Genomic DNA, 24,015 nt, shown 5'->3' with positions numbered 1-24,015 from the left:
TTAAGTGAGTTTTCTTTATTCAAGGAAATATTTTGATTATAATACATGACAATGGACAACCCATGAGATAAAGTACTGTAGTTTATGGTTTTGTGTGTTTCTACGAGGATTTTTCAGGTGAGTCTTCAGGATCTGACATCAATGCCCAACAAAGGCTTTCCAATGGCAAGGCATGCATTCTAGAAGCCAACGCCTGTCTCCTCAGACGCTTCAGAGGCCATTTCTCCTCCATTACTGACAGAAATCCTACCCCAAACTCAATCTATGCCATTAAATTAACAGAATCAAACATCAGATGCATTTTCCCACAAAGAGAATAGCTATTAAATAAGAGTCAGCTTCCTAGCTCCTTTTCTCAAACTTTTCAAAGATTTATGTACTCTCTAAAGAGTCAAAGTGCCATACAACACAAAACACGCATAGAAGCTTATCACCAGGTGCACATAATATGCTGGAAATCGCTAAAGTACTCAAAACCTTAATTTTCCTGGGAAAGCAATTCTCCACTGGAAACTACAGTTTACAAACAGAAGGCTGTGCTTTAATAAGTGGAAAAATAGTACCTGATTTGGTATAAAGCAATTGTGAGATCTTTTCTCATTAGAAAAGTGCTTAATTCAGAAAGCTTTTCCAATACATAACCTGTCAAACGCACAAAATGTCTTTGTCTCTCTCTTCAAAACATTAGTTTCTAAAACTACAGTATTATTAATTTAAATTTTACTTAATCAGTAAGTTTTACTCTTTTTTCCCCCTATCAATAACAAAAACAAACTACTTGAAGAAAAACATCTAATTTTTATTTCCAAAACGTTGCCACGAATATACATACAACATTAAATTCGATGCCCTTGTGAGCTGTCCATATGCCATGAAGTATGTATGCTTTAGGATAAGAGTTAAAAAGGAATCAAGATAGCTTCCAAAAAGGGGAGGAGAAGGGGAATCAATAAATTAGAAGTCATAGCTTTCATTTTATAAAAAATAGTTTGAATAATCTTCTTATAAATCTTTAATGTTTACAAAAGCAGGAAATACATTTAAAATAGTCTTTAACACAGATTCATTAGCACAATGTGGTTATGGTCAGAAAATAACAACTAAAATGGTATTTCAGTAGTTTACATTCTCATCTCAGCAAATTCCACATAAAATTTAACCAATTTGCAATTCAAAGTAAGATTTAACTGACAAGGCCAGACTAGTTGTGGATAGTACATAAATAACAAGCTATGTTCCATTTATCATATTTTACCAAAAATTTTAACATAGCTCAATGATAGGTACTGATAACAATACTTGACTGCATGGTTATCACCCATGACTACTGCACTGCAGCTTAAAACATGCTTTGGTCAGTAAATTAAAAAGATATATAAATCAAATAACAAGACCAGAAAAGTTGTTTTAGTACCAATTCTCTGAACTTAAGTAAACTTTAAATACATTGACAAGGTAAGGAAACAGTATATTTAAATATACAGAGAGGTTTCTATATTTTTAACCATTTGGCATTTTATATTAATAATTTCCTGTTTAAAATAATATTTTATACTCCTGTACACTGATTATCATAACTCTCTGAGTTAAAACTAAATTAGAGTTACCTTCCTAGAATGTCCAGTAGTGAATGCATTACTTGTTTCTTTTGCATTTCCATGAAGATGGTCCTTCATCTTGTAATTTTTTAAGTTTTGGACCAAGAAAGAACCACCAACCAAATCCAATCAAAACACAAATAACAGATTCCACATAATAACCATCCAGCGCAGTAACACACGAGCCACCGAGTTTTTTGCAAAGCTGTAAAAACAAAATTATAATAAATACTCCACAATTTCAAAATGGAAGTATTCAGCACTTTATATGTTTTTACTTTGTGATTTAAAGGATTAATCAAAACATTTTTGTGCTCAAACATTTCATTCAAGTGACAAAACAAGTTAATGTATCTTTTTTTAAATGTTAGATATATTTTTTATTACTACCCCCCAAAAAGAGGGGAACAGGGAACTGTTATAGAATTAAAGAGATGTAACAGGCAAAATAATAAAACACAGTAAAGGGAACTTATATGGACTCTAATTTAAACAAAACAACTATAAAAAGAAAAAAGGTATACACTCAGAAGTATTTAAGGATACAGGGTTATGCTCAGGTCACAATGTTGAGTAAAATTTTGTTGTTGTTGTTCAGTCGCTAAGTCGTGTCCAACTCCTGCGACCCACGAATTGTAGCCTGCCAGGCCCCTCTGTCCGTGGAATTTCCCAGGCAAGAATACTGGAGTGGGTTGCCATTTCCTTTTCCAAAGTTAACGTATCTTAATCTATCTAACGCTACCAATAGTATTAGAAACAATTTTCAGCTCTTGCTGTAAACAATATTCATTTTCAAGATATAGCTTTTCATATTTGGAGGTGTGTAGAGATTTCCAATGAGTTTACTCTAGAAGTGGGTTAGCGTTACTTTGAAATAATTTACCAACAAACTACTAACCACTCAGTTTTAGCTCCATTTGTAACATGAACAGCCAATGGAATTTCCCTCCTTCTATCATTATTAAACTTAGCTATTAATCACGTACTAATATCACATTCCTATTGTACGGGACAATGGTACACAAGGCAGCGGAGATGTTCCTTCCTTGCTAAGAAGCAACTCCAAGTGAGCTCCTTTTACTGATCTGAGTGTGTTATACCCTCAGTAATGATGGGAAAGAAACAAACTATTAGAGACTCTGGGCAGATACGATTTTAAAAAGATGAAGTACCTCTAGAGGCAAAATGAGGAAATGAGCACCTTAATATTCACTCGCTATTACCTAAAAGTGCACCATACTCACCTCAACAGCATCAGGTGTTCGGCAATTCTGGTTCGATGCTCCTACACACTCTTTTACTGTGAGGGGATCTACCAGCCAAAGCGCTACCGTAGAAGGCCAGTTTCCTCCCAGGTTGGACACGGTATTTAAAAGGGTCATATATGTTCCGCCAATGAGTGGATCACTAACCTTCGCATTGAAAGCCATTATGGAAACATACATGCTGTACAATGTAACCTACAAGGAAAACATAAAACATCTTCAGGACAACTTTAGAAAGATATGGTCTAAATTAAGAACATTAAAAGCATAGACCTGAAAATTAATTTTCATGACTCTTATTAAACTCAAATCAACAAATACTTATGGAGCACCTGCTACAGGCCAGGCTTTAAGTCTGGTCATGGTAATACAAAGATGAATAAGATACAGTCCCTCTATGCCCTTGAAGAATTTATTCTAAGCTGGGAAAACAGGGGATAAATAAATACAATTAAATGCAGTAAATACTGTAAAAAGAGGAAGTGCATACATCATGCTATAAGGGCCTAAATAAATAGGGGATTAATTCTATCACATGTATTCAAGGAAGGCTCAATTGAGAATGACAAGTGAGGAGGCACTGAAGGATGCATACAGTAATAAGCAAAACTTCTTATTATACTATACCTAAATATAGCACATGTGTGTATATACGTATTATACATGTAAGCACTCCAATATTCAAAGGTAATATGAATATATAGTTATATGTATACAACTTTCTTATATATAATTAAAAATTTACATGACAAACTGAAGAGGAAGATCTCCTTGAGAGGCAAAAAGTGCTTAAGCAGCAAGAATTAACCCTCCATTTAGGAACATGAAAACACAGGTTTGATCCCTGGTCAGGGAACTAAGATCCCACATGCCGAGGAGCAACTGTGTCCGTGTGCCTCTGCTACGGAGCTTGCACGCTCTGCAGCCCATGCCACAACTAGAGAAGATCCCAAGTGCGACAACTAAGATCCAAGACAGCCAAATAAATATACGTGTGTGTGTATGTATATATTCAAATCCACACGGCTTAAAGTTCATGAATTTCTTCAGTATCCGATTCATGCATAAATCTTAAAATTTATTATCATTATTTTAAGGCAACTGTAGAAAAACATCTTTATTTTACACAGGACAGCTTACTTCCTGGGTAAAACCACAGCAAGCTTACCTGATGTAACGCATAACTCAGCAGCACAACAATATAGTAATATATAGGGAATCCCCCTTGATGCTCCACTTTAGCAGTCCACCAGACCAGTAGAGCATATTCTAATCCAAACAATAATCTACAGAAAAAGAAAGAAAGGTGGAGTTGACTTCTATTTTAGGTTAAAAAAGAATAACAGAAACAGAAATCTGTGTGCCTACCATATGAAAGAAGCCTGAATCTAAAACCTGTTAGGAAGTTTAAAAGAGATAAAAGTGCATATAAATGATACAGAAGTTAAAGATGTTTTTCAAGCCTTTTTCCACATACACTCTATACATAGACACTAGTGATACTGATGGCTGTTCCTCATTTAACCTCTCTTATTTAGTAAGGTTTCATTTCATTTTTACCTGTAGGGCATGGCTTTGTAAAATATGTTTAGTGGCTGGGGACCTGCAGTGTATCTGCTGATAATCAGAGGCAGTATTATTTGCAAAGGAACCATTGGAACTGCCAATAAGGCTAAATGTTCTTTGGGTACTCCCTCTTCTACCAATTTCAGTCCTGTTACTGCATCTGCTGCTGAAAAACCAATCTGCAACATAAAAACAAAAAAATATTTTAATTTATGACTTATGAAATATTTTCCTCCAAGTATACATAAGTAATTTAGAAACCTCAGTCTTATTAATGACTCATGCCAGTTAGAAGTAAGTATCATATTACTGTATCTGGTACAACAATCAAGTTATGGAGGCATACTTAGCTCTATGGTCTACTTACAAATATGAAGTGAAAACAAGTGAAAATTCAGCACTCTTATGAACTGTAATTTTAATTACAATTAAATTTCCATTTCAAAAAGTTCTGTCTTACAATAAACAGTGTTCAAGTCCAAACTTAATGCTCTGTATATTTTAAGTTTAAAAGAATAGCTTTTGACTCCAAATAAATCTGGTTAAAATGAAGTATCATTGCCACATACAGTACATATTTTTGATGATTTCTGACTGACAACAAAAAGTCATCTAGCTTTTGAAAAGTAATTCTGAGAAAACATATCTAAGAGGTTGATTTAAATGATGGGTAAAAAAGGTATACTTAGACTAATTCTTAAAAACAACAACAAAAAAAGAGTAAGAATGCTAAAATATTGTAGTGGGTGAAAGTTTGAGGTGAAACAAGATATTTAGATGGTCTCAAAGTACTTCCCCATAAATGAATTTTTAATTACAAAAGGAAAAATAGTAATTTTGCAGTGTATTAAACAAGGTAATCAAGGTTAACACAATAATTAATGGTTAAAAGAACAGGATATGGCTCCTGATAAAATTCCCTGAAGATTCACAGTATTATTTCTGTGATATTTCTGACATATATTCACAGAATGGACCTAAACGTGAAGAAACATTAGACAAACATAAATGGAAGGCCATTCTACAGAATAACCGGCCTGTCTTCTTTAGAAGCGTCTAGGCCACTACACACCACTATATAGACAGATAACCAACAATGTACAGCACAGGAAACTCGACTCAATTCTGACAACCTATATGAAAAAAGAATCTAAAATAGAATGAATGGACCATCCCCATGGAAAAGAAATGCAAAAAGGCAAAATGGTTGTCTGAGGAGGCCTTACAAATATCTGTAAAAAGAAGAGAAGCAAAAAGCAAAGGAGAAAAGGAAAGACATTCCCATTTGAATGCAAAGTTCCAAAGAATAGCAAGGAGAGATAAGAAAGCCTTCCTCAGCAATCAATGCAAAGAAATAGAGGAAAACAATAGAATGGGAAAGACTAGAGATCTCTTCAAGAAAATCAGAGAAACCAAGGGAACATTCCATGCAAAGATGGGTTCGACAAAGGACAGAAATGGTATGGACCTAACAGAAGCAGAAGATATTAAGAAGAGGTGGCAAGAATACACAGAGGAACTGTACAAAAAAGATCTTCATGATCCAGATAATCACGGTGGTGTGATCACTTACCTAGAACCAGATATCCTGGAATGTGAAGTCAAGTGGGCCTTAGAAACCATCACTACGAACAAAGCTAGTGGAAGTGATGGAATTCCAGTTGAGCTATTTCAAATCCTGAAAGATGATGCTGTGAAAGTGCTGCACTCAATATGCCAGCAAATTTGGAAAACTCAGCAGTGGCCATAGGACTGGAAACGGTCAATTTTCATTCCAATCCCAAAGAAAGGCAATCCCAAAGAATGTTCAAACTACCGCACAATTGCACTCATCTCACATGCTAGTAAAGTAATGCTGAAAATTCTCCAAGCCAGGCTTCAGCAATACATGAACCGTGAACTTCCAGATGTTCAAGCTGGTTTTAGAAAAGGCAGAGGAACCAGAGATCAAATTGCCAACGTCTGCTGGATCACTGAAAAAGCAAGAGAGTTCCAGAAAAACATCTATTTCTGCTTTATTGACTATGCCAAAGCCTTCAACTATGTGGATCACAATAAACTGTGGAAAATTCTGAAAGAGATGGGAATACCAGACCACCTGACCTGCCTCTTGAGAAACCTATGTGCAGGTCAGGAAGCAACAGTTAGAACTGGGCATGGAACAGACTGGTTCCAAATAGGAAAAGGAGTACATTAAGGCTGTATATCGTCACCCTGCTTGTTTAACTTATATGCAGAGTACATCATGAGAAACGCTGGGTTGGAAGAAGCACAAGCTGGAATCAAGATTGCTGGGAGAAATATCAATAACCTCAGATATGCAGATGACACCACCCTTATGGCAGAAGTGAAGAGGAACTAAAAAACCTCTTGATGAAAGTGAAAGAGGAGAGTGAAAAAGTTGGCTTAAAGCTCAACATTCAGAAAACTAAGATCATGGCATCCAGTCCCATCACTTCATGGCAAATAGATGGGGAAACAGTGGCAGACTTATTTTCTGGGGCTCCAAAATCACTGCAGATGGTGACTGCAGGCATGAAATTAAAAGAGGTTTACTCTTTGGAAAGAAAGTTATGACCAACCTAGACAGCATATTAAAAAGCAGAGACATTACTTTGCCAACAAAGGTCTGTCTAGTCAAGGTTATGGTTTTTCCAGGGTCATGTGTGGATGTGAGAGTTGGACTGTGAAGAAAGCTGAGCGCCGAAAAATTGATGCTTTTGAACTGCGGTGTTGGAGAAGACTCTTGAGAGTCCCTTGGACTGCAAGGAGATCCAACCAGTCCATCCTAAAGGAGATCAGTCCTGGGTATTCATTGGAAGGACTGATGCTGAAGCTGAAACTCCAGTACTTTAGCCACATCATGCAAAGAGTTGACTCACTGGGAAAAACTCTGATGCTGGAAGGGATTGGGGGCAGGAGGAGAAGGGGATGACAGAGGATGAGATGGTTGGATGGCATCACTGACTCGATGGATATGAGTTTGAGTAAACTCCGGGAGTTGGTGACGGACAGGGAGGCCTGGCGTGCTGCGATTCATGGGGTTGCAAAGAGTCGGACACAATGAGTGACTGAACTGAACTGTATAACTGAATTACTTTGCTGCATACCTGAAACTAATAAAACATTGTAAGTCAATTATGCTCTAATAAAATAAAAAAATAAAATATTTTTTAAAAGGTCCAGGTCAGACTTCTCTGGTGGTCCAGTGATAAAGAATCCCCCTGCCAATGCAGCAGACACTGGTTCAATCCCTGGTCTGGGAAGATTCCACATGCAACACAGCAACTAAGCCCCACAACCACTGAGCCTGCACTCTGCAGTACCGAAGCCCAGCACCCTAGAGCCCAGGCGCTTCAATAAGAGAAGCCACCACAATAAGAAGCCTGTGTACTCCACCTAGAACATAGCCCTCACTCCGTGCAATTAGGGGAAGCCCATGCAGCATAAAAGACCCAGCACAGCCAATTATAAACAAATAATCTTAAAAAACAAAAAAAAAGTGTGTCCAGCAGGTCATGAAGAACAAAGAAAAGCTCATACCAACTAAACGCAGTATGTGATCCTAAATTGGATTGCTGGCCAGGAAAAAATTAAGTTATAAAGGCTGCTCTGGGGGATAACTGGTGAAATCTGGATATGGACTATGACTAGAAAATGGTATTGTGTTGGACTTCCTTGGTGGCAGAGTGGCTAAGAATCCACCTGCCCATGCATGGGACACGGGTTCAATCCCTGGTCTGGGAAGATCCCACATGCTGCGGGGCAACTAGAGCCCATGCACTACATCTACGCAGCCTGTGCTTTAGAGCTTGTGAGCCATGAGCACTGAGCTGGGGTGCTGCAACCACTGAAGCCCATGCTCCACAACGAGACAGCCAACTGCAATGAGAAGCCAGTGCACTGCAACGAGGAGCAGCCCCCCACTCACTGCAACCAGAGAAAGCCTGCATGCAGCAGTGAAGACTCAACATAGCAAAAAATAAATAAGTAGTTTTTCAAAAGGAAAATGGCATTGTGTCAATTTAAACTTCCAGATTTTTTATCAAGTTCTGGCTTTGCAAGATGAAGTCCTTATTCTTAGGAGATACACTACATACTTCAGGCATTTATGGATAAAAGGGCATGATATGTACAAATTACTATCAAATACTTCATAAGAAATATGTAAAACAACACAATTTACAGAATAAAACAGTAGAGCTAAATATTAACAAGTAATTATAGAATTTAGATAAACATATGGGTATTCCTTCAATTATACAAGTAAATTTTCAGTAAGTGAAAATATACAAATAAAAAAAAATTTTAATGCTAAATATTATTTCAAATACTTAACTTCTCAGAATGAAGCCAAACAGCAAATTTCACACAAAAAAATTAAAAGTCAAAGATATTTCATACTTTCTCTTCGTAACTTAAAAGTGTATGAGATATCTCTAACACACATATCTAACAAAACCCCTCATATCCAGGATATATAAAAAATAGAAATTCTACAAATTTAAAGAAAGGGGGAACTCTGGATATTCAAATGGCCAATAACTATATGAGAAGATGCTCAATTTCTTTAGTCATCAGGGAAATGAGAAATTATAACCATAATGAGATGCTATGACATACCCACCAGATAGGCTAAAATTAAAAAGACAATATTATGGTTTCAAGGTTGTGTAATGACTGAAACTCTCACAGTGCTTGTGGGAGGGAAAATTGGAACAATCACTTTGGAAAACTGTTTATAGTATACACTATGCATTTCTTACGGCCCAGCAATTCTACTCCTAGGTATTTATCCAGCAGAGGCGTTTACCTACGTTCACCAAAAGTACTGTACACAGAAGTTCACAGAAGTGCTATCTATAATGGTCCCAAAGTAGAAATAACCAAAGCATCTGCTGACAGACTGGGATAAATAAACTGTGGTATATTCCTACAAAGGAATATTATAAGCAACGAGATGAACAACCTACTGCTATAAATAACAATATGGATAAATTATACAAACATGATGTTGAGTAAAACAGTGCGAGAGCCAGAAACAAGAAAACATACAGGACACTCCACTTATATAAAACTGGAAAGTAGGGAAAACTAATCTATGATGTTAAAAGCTAGGAGAGATGTTACTTTTAATGAGGTTTACTTTAAAGGGGGAACACGGAATTCTAGACTCTGTATTTGAAGCAACTCCTTATATATTGCTGGTGACAGTATAAATTATAAAATCTCTTAAAAAGCAATTTAACAATCATATTCACTGAATCTATTGGAAGGAAAGAACCTAAGAATCTACTGGAAGGAAATATTCAGAACACCAAAGAATTACACACAAATATATTCACCAGTACATTTTTGTAATTAAAACAAATGGCAAATTAAATATACAACAATAAAAAAATGAGTAAATTATAGCACATTTATATACTGTAACAAGTTATAGTTATTAAAAAGTATGTTATCAAATATTAATGATACAGGAATATGGGATAAGACAATAACAAGATAAAAATTACAAACAATTTCACTTTCAAAGTACTTGTGTGTATGTAAGTATATTAACTATAGTAAATATATTAATTATATTTATATATGTAAAGTGTGTTTATACACATGTGAATGCACATAGATACATACATGGGGAAAGTGGAAATATACCAAAAATATTACCAATGGTCATGTCTAAACGATGTAATTAGATAATACCATTATCATAGTATTAACTTTCTTGAACCTTTTAGCATTTTCTAAAGTTGAACCTTAAGTTTAAAGCTTCCTAAAATTTCCTAATAACTCAACCTTCCCTATCACTAGAGAGGGAAAACTCACTATGTCAAAACAATGAGACAATTTTTACTTTAGTGTTATCAAAATATAGCTATAAAAGTGTTTATGTAAATAAAAAGTGTTTATGTAGACAGGTTTAAATATACAGTCCAAAAATTCTGTAACCAATTTTATATTTTAGGAATACTAATTTCAACAGCTCATTATAACAAAGTATACTTACCTCTCTTCTAGCATAATCTCTTTAAAATGTTTTTGAACTATAAAAAATTAAGACATCTTTATAGAAAAAACATAGAATTGTCACTAAAACCTCTATTTGTTTGATGGTATATTTCCTTTTAACATTTTGAAATAGTTCAACTGAATTTTAAATAGACTTCTAATATTCATTTCCATATCTTTGTAAATTACATTCTAAGTAAGTAATTTCAATACCTTTGACATTAAGTGTATACTCATTCTAATAGCAGTGTGGTTAGTTTTTCATGGCATTCATTTCCCTTCCAAGCATTAATTTCATTAAAAACACGAAGTACTTCAAATTGGCATAATTTTTTCAAGATCCTAAGACATTTAGCTTAGTTTGCAATTATGTTTGATTTGATATCATCACATCTTTTTAAACCCATTTAGTAAATAAAGTATATTAGCTATTATTGTTAAATTCTAGTATTAGTGGAAAGGGACTTATAAAAAGGCAACAGAAGTATTCCACGATACTGGTACTTGTAACAGAATGGGGGATTTGCTTTATAAATCTCTTACCTTTGCAGTTAGAATCAGAAGACAAAATGTCAGAACTGCGGGCATTTTTACAATTGCAAAAAGCAGCTTGTACGTATCTGTGATCCCTTGAGTTTCTTCTTTTCCTACTGATACTTCTTTGTTTTCTTTTTTCAGAAGGGCAACTAAAGTTGTTGTTATCAAAAATACAGTTCCCCAGAAGAAAAGGAAATCTGAAATTTAAAATGTTTTATACCTATAATTAACATGTAAAATAACATATCTTCACTGATACTAAATAATTCTGTACACAACTTTTTCTCAACTAAAATCTGTTAAAAAAAAAAAAAAATCAACGCACAGGGCTTGTCATTGGCATCAGACCAGGCACAGCAGATACAAGATATTACACAGACCCAGAATAGACAGCAATACTCAACAAGGAAAAGGAAAGGGTTTACTGGGTTGAATGAAATAAAAGTCCATTGTGTCATTTTATTTAAGGGCAGATGATTTTCATATCCCATAAGATCTATCAGTCATACTTCTTAAGCACCTAAATCATTTCAGTTCTTTATTAAATTTTGACAACTTAGACAACAAACAGATGATCATTTACATTAAATGGTCTGCCTTTTGTTTTTAAACTTCGTTTTTAATCTGTTTAAGAATAATATTCTGCTTCAATACTGTGAAACATAAACATGACACACACTTTTGGTTGTTTCAGTGGAAGAGAGCTGGGCCACTGGCCAATAATTTAAACAAGCAGAGAGAGTGAATAATGTTCTAGAAGATCCTGCATAATAGCTAAAAATACTAATAAATGAGGCACTATTTCTTGAGTGCATACCATGTGCTATAACTGTGCTAAGCATTTTACACATATCATTCCCTTTACCACAACAACACAACAGATGAAGTTACTACCAGTCCCAATTTTCAGATGATGAAACAGGCTGAGAGAAGGCTGAAACACTGCCTGGAGTTACATTTGAAGTCAGTGCCTCTTTTTTTTTTTCATTTATTTTTACTAGTTGGAGGCTAATTACTTTACAATGTTGTAGTGGTTTTTGTCATACATTGACATGAATTAGCCATGGATTTACATGTATTCCCCATCCCGATCCCCCCTCCCACCTCCCTCTCTACCCGATCCCTCTGGGTCTTCCCAGTGCACCAGGCCCGAGCACTTATCTCGTGCATCCAACCTGGGCTGGTGATCTGTTTCACCCTAGATAATATACATGTTTTGATGTTGTTCTCTCGAAACATCCCACCCTCGCCTCCTCCCGCAGAGTCCGAAAGTCTGTTCTGTACATCTGTGTCTCTTTTTCTGTTTTGCATATAGGGTTATCATTACCATCTTTCTAAATTCCATATATATATGTGTTAGTATACTGTAATGGTCTTTATCTTTCTGGCTTACTTCACTCTGTATAATGGGCTCCAGTTTCATCCATCTCATTAGAACTGATCCAAATGAATTCTTTTTAATGGCTGAGTCATATTCCATGGTGTATATGTACCACAGCTCCCTTATCCATTCATCTGCAAGTCAGTGCCTCATACAACCCATTTTAAAACCCGCATACCCTTAACTACCCTGAGAATGCATCTGATTTTATCTCTATTTTATCTCTATGAAACTTAATGTATAACTCTCTCTCAGTTCCTTCATTTGTAAAGTAGGAAGACCTGCCTAGAAAATCCCAGCCCTAACATTCTGGAATTGTATTCAACTTTACATGTGCTTGCTTTTTAGTTTATTACTAATGCAACACAATCAACTAACTGTTAATGAAGTCTAGCCATCTTTTCCCAAAAAAGTAAACCTTCCTTAAGTCAAGCTTCTCCTCTATCAGTCTTCCCTGCTGTGCGAGGTGAAGGTTAACTACCATGGTTTAAACCTCGCTTACGATGAAGGCAGGCAGCATCACTTACTTAGATCAACTTAAAGCACGGCGTAGACCAAATTCACCTTAGTATTTATATAATCCTTTCTTATATGTTGTTTTTTTAAAAAATAATATACTTATTTATTTATTTGACTGCACCAGGTCTTAGTTGCTGCATGTGGATCTAGTTCCCTGATCAGGGATCGAACCTGGGCCCCCTGCATTGGGAACATGGAGTCTTAGCCACGGGACCATCAGGTGAGCCCCCTATTTCATTTGATTTTTGTAGTCAACATGTGAGACAAGCAAAGCAGGCATTACTGCTATGAGAGACAAGGAAAAGCTCAGAATATTTAAATCTTTGCCACAGGTCCAATTAAGAGGCAGAACCTAAATCTTTTTATTTGGGTTCCATTATTTCATACTGCTTATATAGTTTTTTTTTTTTTTAAATACTGTTGAATTAAGAATCTACTAGGAGTTTCTGGTGGTCCAGTGGTTAAGAATCTGCCTACTAATGCAGGGAACATGGGTTTGGTCCCTGGTCTGGGACGCTTCCGCATGCAGTGGGGCAACTAAGCCTGTGTATCACAACTGCTGAAGTGACGTGCCCTAGAGTCTGTGTTCTGCAACCGGAGAAGCCACGGCAATGAGAAGCCCAGGTACCACACCTAGAGAGCAGCCTCTGCTCATTGCAACCAGACAGCGCGGCAACAAAGTCCCAGCGCAGCCAAAATTAAATAAATAAATAAACTTTAAAAAATAAAAAAGAATTTACTGCTGCTGCTGCTAAGTCGCTTCAGTCGTGTCCGATTCTGTGCGACCCCACAGGCGGCAGCCCACCAGGCCCCTCCGTCCCTGGATTCTCCAGGCAAGAACACTGGAGTGGGCCGCCATTTCTTCTCCATTAGTCTCCAGAAGCGTAACCAAAAATGAGGTTCTGCTATTCAAATGATGCAAATAAAAAAGCTAAATCTTCTCAAACATACATGGAAATTTGTATTCTTAGGTGAATTCTTCTCTCCATAACAGGAATTTACACAGACGGACCCCAACTTATGAGGGTCTCACTTGAGATTTTTCAATTTTCTGATAGTGTGAAAGCAACATGCATTCAGTAGAAACTGCACTTCAAATTTCGATCTTTTCCCAGGCTAGCAATATTCATTATGATCCTCTGCTGTGAAGCTGGGCAGCACCCGAAAGTTACGGCTCTCAGTCAGCTACACAATCACAATGGGAAATGCACAACCATTCTGTACCCAGACTACCACTGTGTTTTCCACTTTCAGTACAGTTTCAATAATTACATGATATTCAACATCTTACTATAAGACAGGCTTTGTGTTAGGTGATTTTGCCTCACTGTGGGCTAATGTTAAGTGTTCTAAGCATGTTTAAGGTAGGCAAGACTAAGTTAAATCCATTTTTGACTTAAAAATTTTCAACTTATACTGGGCTTACTAGACATAACCCCATCAAAAGTTGAGAAGGATCTGTCATTAATTTTAGATATCAGAAGAAAAACAGGAAACAGGAAAAACTGAGATTCCTAAATGCAAAGGTATTCACTTTAAAATGCATTAATAAATACACATCTCTTGATTAAAGTTCATTAAAATAATATCATAATTTCTAGTTTGTATTAATACAGTTTTGAAATCTAGCTCAAAAACAATGAACAACAATTTAAGATTATTCTTATAATTGAGGCTAATGTTCATTATTTTTGCATTCTTAATTTCATCTGTGAAATTGACAAATAAGGACAGTTATGGAATGTCATCTATAATATTTATTCTCATTGGCAAAGTTCTTGTTCATTATTTGATTTAAATTAGCTATTCAAGAAACCCTGAAAAAAACTTTCACTGTCACCAGAAATTTCAATTAATGGGCTTTATAAAAATGTTAACTGAAAATTTGAAGTTTTAAATTATATATTACTTTCAGCAAAAATTTTCTTAGTATAGTATTTTTTGTTTAGTATATTCTCCCAGTTTTAATGAACAAAATCTTCATCTAATTTTAGACTCTTTGATCCCAGTGCAGAGAGAGAAAAAAAAATTAGTAAGAACAAGTTAAACAGGTTTCAGTACTGTTTGCAGATAAGATTATGCAACAGTTCACCAGTAAAAAGGATGTAACAGTCAACTCCTGAGTGTCTATTATGCCAAGGCAAAACAGAGGACAGTGCAATAAATCTCAAAATCACTCTCTAAGACAAGCATTATTATTCCTACCTTATACTCAGTGAAAGAGAATTACAAACCAGAAACTACCAGAGGGGGGATTCAAACTCAGATCTGATTCTGAAACAAGAATGTGTCCCATTATACTACCCAGATGCTCAGATACACCTACTGCAAGTAAGCTCTCTTCTGATCAAACAGATAGGCTTGAGGAAAATGGTACTTATTTTAGCTCCCATTATGAAGTCTGGAACATAGATACTTGAGCAAACCTCTTTTAAACTGGTTACCTGTATTCACCCCTACCCACCTTCATCTCCCCATATGGGTGGTATAAGGTACGTAGACCAAACATGGTACATCTTCATAAACAGTTCATTTACTCAATAACTTAGAAATATTTTCATGAAAAATGAATATTAAAGAAAAGGTAAAATCTCTAAGAATTTTTAAGATAAAATATTAGATTTCCAAAAAATTTCAACCTTCAAGGCTTTGGACCAGGCCTCCAGACCCTTTGTGGTGTAGGTTCATTCTCTTCCACCATCGGAAAAGGTAGAAAAATTAAGCACAGTCTGATAACAACCATCCTTGGATCAGAACAGCTTCTCTCTAACTCTCACACTATGGGAATTAACTTGAGTCTTTCAGAAGTCAGTGGCAGGAAAAGAAACTTTCAGTTTCTGTTTTACATTACCATCAGGCCTTCCTTTTACCTTGCTTTCAGCACAGCTTTCCCTGCTCACAAGTCAGAATATGAAGGGACTTTAGACAACTATCATCAGTCCACTGCTTTCACTTTCACCATGGAAGAAACTGAAATAGAAATACTATGTATCTGGCCCTGGGTCACCAGCTAAGTCTCAACAAGAAATAGAACTTTCTTCTATGTCACAAACCACTCCCTTAAGCATTTGCTCAAAACATCTATGCCAAAGAGCACTCCCAGAAAATGCTGTTTTGGTTATACAATGTATCTTATTTGAGGATTAGAATTTTTTAAAGACAGCATGCAATGGAAAAATTGACTAAACACAAAGCTAATTTTGAAATCTTCATAATCCTTTAGTTTTCTTAAGCCCTTAGAGAGGTGCCATGTTTGAGATCACATACTTTTTCATTAACTCCAACAATGTTAGGTTCTCCTCTGGGGCAGAAGAAATGGTTTCTTCAATCAAGCACCAGATTAAGCAGCTGTCTGGTTATCAAGAGCCCTATTGTCCCAAAACATTAAACTCAGCCCAGGATGCAAAACTGAAGCTTAGACCAACAGATGCAATGCTTCCATCTCATGCTAACTCTGGAGCATGTTATCACTGAATAGAAGGAAATGAACCACTCTTTCCATGTTTTTAGGACTTCCCTTGTGGCTCAGCTGGTAAAGAATCTGCCTGCAGTGCGGGAGACCTGGGTTCAATCCCTGGGTTGGGAAGATCCCCTGGAGAAGGGAAAGGCTACCCACTCAAGTATTCTGGCCTGGAGAATTCCATGGACTGTATAGTCCATGGGGTCACAAAGAGTTGGACACAACTGAGCAACTTTCACTTTTACTTTTCCATATTTTAAAATATGTTCAGGTCAAGCACAAAATCCATATTAATTAAACATACATATATATCTCTACTCTGATGCTATGATGATAGGTTCTTGCATTCAGTTTTTGTACAACCTATATCCTGACACCCCAAAATCACTTTTTTTTAAGACAAAAGCTGAATTCTGACTTTTATAAAAGAGTTGACAGTTAAGTATTCCAAACTATCACATGAAGATGCAGGGTACATCAGAATAGCTAAAATGAAAAACAATGATAACATGAAATGCTGGCGAGGATGCAGAGAAACTAAATCGCTCATATATTACTGGTAAGGAGATAAAATGATATAGCCGCTCCAGAAAAAATTTGGCCAGTTCCTTTCAAAACTAAAAATGCACTTACAAATAAACCAGTATCTGTACTCCTGGGCACTTATCTGAGAGAAATGAAGGCTTATTTTCACATAATAATTATCAAAAAACTAGAAACTACTCAAATCACCTTCAACAAATGAGTGGTAAAACAAAGTGTGGTATGTCAAAAAAGATGGAATATTTCTCAGCAACAAGACAGAACAAATCACTGATCCGTGTAACAACTTGGACAAACCTCAAAGAAATTATTCTAAGTGAAAAGAGCCAATCACCAAAGGATATATGCTGAATGATTTCACTCATGTAACATTTCTGAAATAACATAATTGTAAAGATGGAAAACAGATTAGGGGCTGACAGGGATTAGGGATGGAGAGGAGGAAATGGGCACAGCTGTAAAGAAACAACAGAAGAGTGTATTGTGGTGAAAGTACAGCTGAGTATTTTGATAGTGGTGTTGGAGGTTATATAAGCTTAAATGTGATAAAACTGCATAAAACAATACACACATAAATGAGTATATGTACAATTGCTGAAATCTGAATAAACTCTATGGATTGTACCAATGTCAATTTCTTGGTTTTGATACTGTACTATAGTTATATAAGATTTTAACAGTGGAGGCTAGGGAAAGGGTGCATAGGACTTCCCTAAACATTTCTCTGCAAGCTCCTGTGAATCTATAATTATTTTAAAATAAAGTTTTTAAAAACTAGTGGGAAATTTAAGCAAGAAAAAGTTCTACCAAAAGTTCTATGACTGTGCTAGGAATAAGAAATACAGGTCTCAACACAACACTGTAAATCAACTATACTCCAATAAAAATTTTAAAAGTAAATTAAAAAATGTAGGTCTCAAACATAAGACAATATAAAATATCTAAAAGGAAAGAAATCCTTAGATGTGCTGAAATCAAGTATTCTATAGCTTTAACTGATGACAACTGAAATTCAGCTATCATGTTCAAAAGTAAAGGGAAAAAAGTGAAATTTTAAAAGTTTTTCTTACTTAACACCAAACCAAGAAATACAAATTCTAGAAGGTAACAAACATCTTGCTTTCTGAATATGCACCCTATTCTTAATAAATATTTCAGCATGCACACTGACATATAAAATACATATTTGTGATCTCCCATACCAAGATATGAGTATGGGAGATCCAAGGCAACCCAGTCCAGTATTCTTGCCTGCAGAATCCCATGGACAGAGAAACCTGGTGGGCTACAGTCCATAGGGTCACAAAGAGTCAGACACCACTAAAGCAACATGGCATGCATGCACATGCATGTGCAAGATATACAGTGTAAGATATAAACTCCACAGTAAAAAATATAAAATAATGAAGAGAACATGAATAAAACGCTAGATTTATCCCAAATTATATTTAAAAGAACAGATGAAATCAGGGGTTTTATATTTTTCATTTTTAATTTTCTAGGAGAGTATCTTGTATTAAGTCAGTCTATTTTTCCTTCTCCAATAAAGAGTTTTTAGGAACACTATAAATGAAAGTAGAAGACTGTAATTAGTGAGGTTCTATAATTCTTTTATTGATAAATTTACATACTAAAGGCTAATTCAACTGGCCTCCAAGTATATTTCGATGAAATTAGAAGTGAAATTCAACGTATACCAAATAAGGCATATACCAAATAAAATCAAATGCGTTTTTACTTTACAGTGCATTTTGTAAATTGACTTTTATGCACCCCATCCACAAAGCTCCACAGTTCTTTACTGGACAAAGAAAGCTTATAGTACCATTTCTCCTTTGCTTTGTTTTAAAAAAGAAAAAAGGCTTCAGACCTCCTTTCTGGGGTACGGTCTCCAGCTTTTAATGTTTAATCTCTCCTGAATCTAGCAGCCCCAGCTGTTGTGTTGTTTGGTCACCACGTCATGTTGGCCTCTTCTGCAACGCCATGGCTGCAGCCCGCCAAGCTCCTCTGTCCCTGGGATTTCCCAGGCAAGAACACTGGGGTGGGCTGCCATTTCCTTCTCCAGGGGATCTTCCGGACCCAGGGACTGAACCTGCGTCTCTCGCATCTCCTGCACTGGCAGGTTCTTTGCCCTAGCGCCTCCTGAGAAGCCCAGACCTGAGCCTACCTGCCTGCCTTAAAGAGCATGAGTTCTTCAGCTCATCATCGTCCTCTCCGATAGCTACAGTCCTGCACTAACTCATTTTAGTTGGCAAAACTGCACTATAAATTACTTGTGGGCAGAGAATGGCCAGGTTTTAGTCATCAAATTATAACACCTGTCATATTACCAGTACCAAAAAGGGAGTCAATGCTGAGTAAATAAAAAGATATGGATCACTTTAAAAACAAAATAACAAAAAACCCCTTAATCTGTCACTTTTGAGCATCTGGCATTCTGGGAGCATGCTGATATTTTTTTTTAGATATCAGCAGTCAGACTGCTGATTTCTCTGGTAGAAAAGCCCAATCAGCATGTATTATATTTAGGTTTTGAAGCTTTCCTTGAAGTTTTTCCTAAGTTTCTGACAACTGAAGGAAAAACACCAAATAAAAAGTCAGGAAATCTAAAGTTAGTTAAGTCGCTCAGTCATGTCCGACTCTTTGCGACCCCGTGGACTGTAGCCCACCAGGCTCCTCCGTCCATGGGATTCTCCAGGCAAGAATACTGGAGTGGGTTGCCATTTCCTTCTCCAAAGCCATAAGTAAATCTCTAACTAGCCAGTTAAGAGTTTCCTTATCAGTTTCCTCATCTATAAGAATGAAAGGATGCAAATATATCTTTTCAAGTCATAAAACTTTATGTTGTAATCTCTGTGTTCTTCTGGGTTACTCTCACATTTCTTTTTTTTTTTTTAACTCTCACATTTCTTGAAGCTTAAAAGGTTGCCTCTTTTCACTACTAAAGATCCTTGAAAACCAAGGTGGCAGGATCAAAAGGAGGTTACCTCTGGGTTAAGGACTGTTCTGTATTCCTAAGGAACCAAAAGCCAATCTCAGCATAATTAAGTTTTTCTTTCTAAGGGATTCTATTAAATATTTTCATCCTATCTTTTCATTCTAAATTCACTATTTAGATTACTGCTTTCTTGATGTAAAAACTGTTCTTTCTGAATGTATTCTATCTCTATGTATCTGTAGCTCAAAACAAAGTGCTAATCACGGAATATATTTCAGAATTTAAAAAAAATAATTATGCCTCTTTTAAAGTTTCTCATTTTGTAAACAGTCACCTCAATGTTTGCCTCTTCTATTACCTAAGCAACTGTATTCCCTCCATGATTCTCTCTGTGCTCTCTCAATTCCTCAAAGCCACTGGTTCTTCTCAGTTATACTAAGTTCCCCCACCCGCACAAAAAAAAACCCAAAACTATAAATGTGGTATGTACAGTTGTACAAAGAAGAATGAAAAAAGCAGGAATTCCTCAACTCTTATTAAAATGCTTGAACCCAAAACAGCTATACACTATGGATATAAAAGTTCAATTAAAAAGTAAGCCATTTTTACAGTTTCCTGGAGAACACAGTTCAAATTCCAAAAAAAACAGCTATTCAAAATAATAAACCAGTGTCAATAAAAATCCAGTGGTACACTTCTGATCTTCCCAAAGGGGCACGGCTGTGGCTGAGGGAGGATGTAGCTATCATGGTTCTTGAATGGATAACAGCATTCTCTGGAATGATATTGTATTAGTCACTTGTTTAACACATAAGAAAGCTCTAATTTACTCAGTAATTTAGCTTCCATAGCCTCTTCAATCTTGATTTCTCTACTGAGGCTTTCCCATAATAAAGGAACACACCATCCCATTAGCACTTTTTGGTGATATGAACAGTCCCAATAAAAAACAAAAAGCAAAACGTATAAAAAGCAACAAGGTGCTGATATGATGCATTCACAAAGTATTTCTGAGCAGAAAATTATCCATGGAGCAGGAGTGCTACCCCAGAACACTAAGAGACAAATCTGTCTAGGTGCATAGCAGTATCACTCAACCATCTTCAGCCTTAAACTGACTGAGGAGAAGTAGAACTATTATTTCATCAGTAATAGTGGCTCACTAGCAGCTTGAAGAAGTAGGAAGGGGGTCCCTTACAGGATGTAGGGATGTGGTGGGGGTGTATACAATTTCAGAAATACAGTTGTGAATCCCTTCCTCCCGTCCCTGAATGTTAAAATTTAAATCTTTACAACTCCCTCACCACTCACCTTGTTGTTGTTTACTCACTAAGTCGTGTCCAACTCTTTTGTGCCCCATGAACTGTAGCCTGCCAGGCTCCTCTGTCCATTCCCAGGCAAGAATGCTGGAGTGGGTTGCCATTTCCTTCTCAAGGGGATCATCCTGACCCAGAGATTGAACCCTCATCTCCTGCATTGGTAGGCAGATCCTTTACCACTGAGCCACCAGGGAAGCCCCCACCATACATCATACCCTGACATTTACCTTTTGGGAATCGCCTAATGCTAGGAAGAGGAGTGAAAGTAGCTGTTTAAACTTCAAAAGACAATCATCCTAAATTCATCATCACTACCGGAATTAAGAACTCTATTACAGTCCCAGTGTTTTTCTTGATATTGGTAATTTTATAGTTTCTTAGATTTAGGAAAGTTAAAAACCAAAAAAAAACCAAAAAAACCCAAAACAAAAACCCAGAAAACATTACCGGGCCATGTATTATACTCATGTAGAGAGAGGCGAAAATCTGTAGAATTCACAACTTCCTACAGGACAAACTTTAAACTCTTACTGGTAGCAGCTAAACAATTCAGTCAACAACCTTTCGCCACCATTTCCCAAAATCAGATGCCACAAACCAGTGCTTCAGGCATTTAGAACACTGTATGTACAGTCCTGTATCTTTTGGTACTTTGCTGCTTCACTGCATTTTCAGCTTGTGTTTGGTGGCTTCTGAACTTTACTTACCCACATCATGAAATCTTATTCAACAAGGGCAAATGTAAAGCCTGACTCTCACAAGCTCTTTTTGAGGGCTGGAATTAGCTTCAATCACAGAAGGCCCTTTGAACTCTGCCACTTAGCCCACTCACTAATGTTTCAATGGATTAACCCTGTTCCATTCATCGGAAGACTAGATGAGATAGAAAGGGGGTCTTGGTATAAGAGTAAGGGTAGGAATGGACTAGAAAACATGGAGCTAGAAATCTCAATCTACAAAAGACAAAAGGAAAACTATAGAGTCAGGCTGGGTTCATGTGTTCACACCAGCCAGACTTTTAAAAAACGTGCACCTAAGTATTATTATGCAAGCGCCAAGGTAGCCCTAGACTCAGAGTTTTGTTTGCTCTTACACAACAATGTTTGTTGGATGAGTTGCCTTTCCCTGCTCACTTCAGAATACGGATCAATTATGATTGCTTTAATGTAATCATTCTGGCTGAAGCTCATATTAACAGATAACTTACCTCGGATCATCTCCCATAATATGATTTCCAGTTCATTAAATAATGGTTCTAACACACACTGTCGAAAGGACTTATAAACGTACAATAAACCTAACAGCATAATAAATACACTACCTGAAAGAGTGACGATTCCCCTGGGTTGAGGCTCAAATCGCAAGTATTTGTTACAAAAGTCGGCAGATTCAAGGGCCAAAAACAAAACATTGCCCAAAAAGTAGCCGGCTGTTTGGCCCACTGAATTGCAAGTAGAAGCATAACCCACGTTTTCCCGGGATAACATAGTTAACGCCCAACCATCCACAGCGATGTCCTGGGTGGCTGCCAGGAACTCAAACAAAAAGAATGTCACAGTGAGAGCAACTACGTCGGGGGTTCTGCCATCCGTATTTCCGAGCAAATGGTCCACTTGAGTGGAGAGATAGATCATGAAGAATCCCAATATATACTGTGTTGGGACAAGCCAAGATTTGCGACGACCGAAGTTCTTAAAGTAAACCGCATCAACCAACGGGGCCCAGAGCAATTTGAGACTGAAGGGCCAAAAGACAAAACTGAAGAAGGCTTGATCTGTATAGCTAACATTTTTGCTCTGCAAAATGAGTGGGATGCTTCCCGCCAAGCCCAGTGGAATGCCCTGAAGTACGTAAAGAAAGAGCAACAGCAAAATGCTGCTCAATTCCGCCCGGCAGCTCCGTGGGGTTTTTGAGAAATCAACAGTGCTGATATCCCGAAGAAGAGCTTCTTTGTCCCCTTCCCCGCCCACCACCTCCGGAAGATTATCATCCCAGGAGCCCGGCGGCAGAGGACCACTCCTCAAATCTAGAGAGTGGTTGAAAGTCCCTGGCCGTCGTTGACGACTGTTGTCCTTGTGGGAGACGGTGGGTGACATATCAGAGACGATGCAGAGCCCCGTTTGAGGGGGGCCGGGGCTGAGCGTCTTGGATCCGTCTAGTCCCAGGTCCAAGGCTGTCGCTCTGGACCGGGGTCTCTATGGCTCAGGGAGGGGGGCAGGGCGCGGGTTGATAAGGGCGCTTCTTACTGTGGCCCGCAGAGCTGAAGCCGGGAGCCAGTCCGCTGGCTGGAGGCCCAGGCAAAGCCCAGGTAGGTGCCCCTTGGAGCGGCGTCAAGGAGCCTGAAGAAGCCCCCCGGGCAGCCGCGCCGGGGTCTGGGCTGGAGGACGGGGCCGTGGTGCTGCTGTGGAAACGGGCCCCTAGCTCCGGCGAGGCCAAACTGCCAGTCCAGCCGGCCCACGGTCTTCTCTCGCCGTCACCGATGCAGCCTACAGCACTTTCTCCACCGGACACCACAGACAACTGATAACTTCCTGTCTGGAGCTTCAGGAAGTGGTCCTAGTCTCAAATAAGTCCTGAACCCGCCTCCGAGGCAAGCCAATCAGGACACGCTCTCGTGGCCGAGTTCGGAAACAGTGCTCGGTAGGAACCTGAAGCCCCAGTGGCCGAGACCTCTTGGGAGGATTAACGCGAACGCACCGTGCGGCCGGGGCGGGGCCTCGCCCGAGCTCCGGCACTGTGAGCGCATGCGACCGTATGGAAAGCGTGGGTCTCGGTCATTGGGCCCCTGCAGGCACGTGAGGGCGGATTCAGCTGGGCCTGTGCCGACTGCCAAAGGTTCTACGGTGCAACCTGATTCCCGGCGACTCGGTGAGGGCT

General features: G+C 37.7%; 1 protein-coding gene across 2 annotated transcripts; it reads right to left on the bottom strand.

Moving 5' to 3' along the window:
- On the bottom strand, positions 1–23,793 carry SLC33A1 (solute carrier family 33 member 1). Of its 2 annotated transcripts, XM_043473933.1 has the most exons (6): positions 22,460–23,757; positions 10,985–11,175; positions 4,424–4,608; positions 4,032–4,149; positions 2,843–3,058; positions 1–1,803 (listed from the first exon to the last, which is right to left on the bottom strand). In XM_043473933.1, the coding sequence occupies exons 1-6, from the start codon at positions 23,232–23,234 to the stop codon at positions 1,636–1,638; spliced, it is 1,653 nt and encodes a 550-aa protein (XP_043329868.1). In that variant the 5' UTR covers positions 23,235–23,757; the 3' UTR covers positions 1–1,635. The 2 variants fall into 2 exon arrangements, with proteins under 2 accessions (XP_043329868.1, XP_043329870.1); XM_043473935.1 differs by lacking the exons at positions 4,032–4,149; positions 10,985–11,175 and having other exon boundaries at positions 22,460–23,793.
- Between the last annotated feature and the right edge of the window lie 222 nt (positions 23,794–24,015).

This window comes from Cervus canadensis, chromosome 7, assembly GCF_019320065.1.
Source record: "Cervus canadensis isolate Bull #8, Minnesota chromosome 7, ASM1932006v1, whole genome shotgun sequence".
NCBI classification, from domain to species: domain Eukaryota; kingdom Metazoa; phylum Chordata; class Mammalia; order Artiodactyla; family Cervidae; genus Cervus; species Cervus canadensis.
The sequence above is the reverse complement of the archived record's forward strand: the minus strand, read 5'-3'. Positions and strand labels throughout refer to the sequence as shown.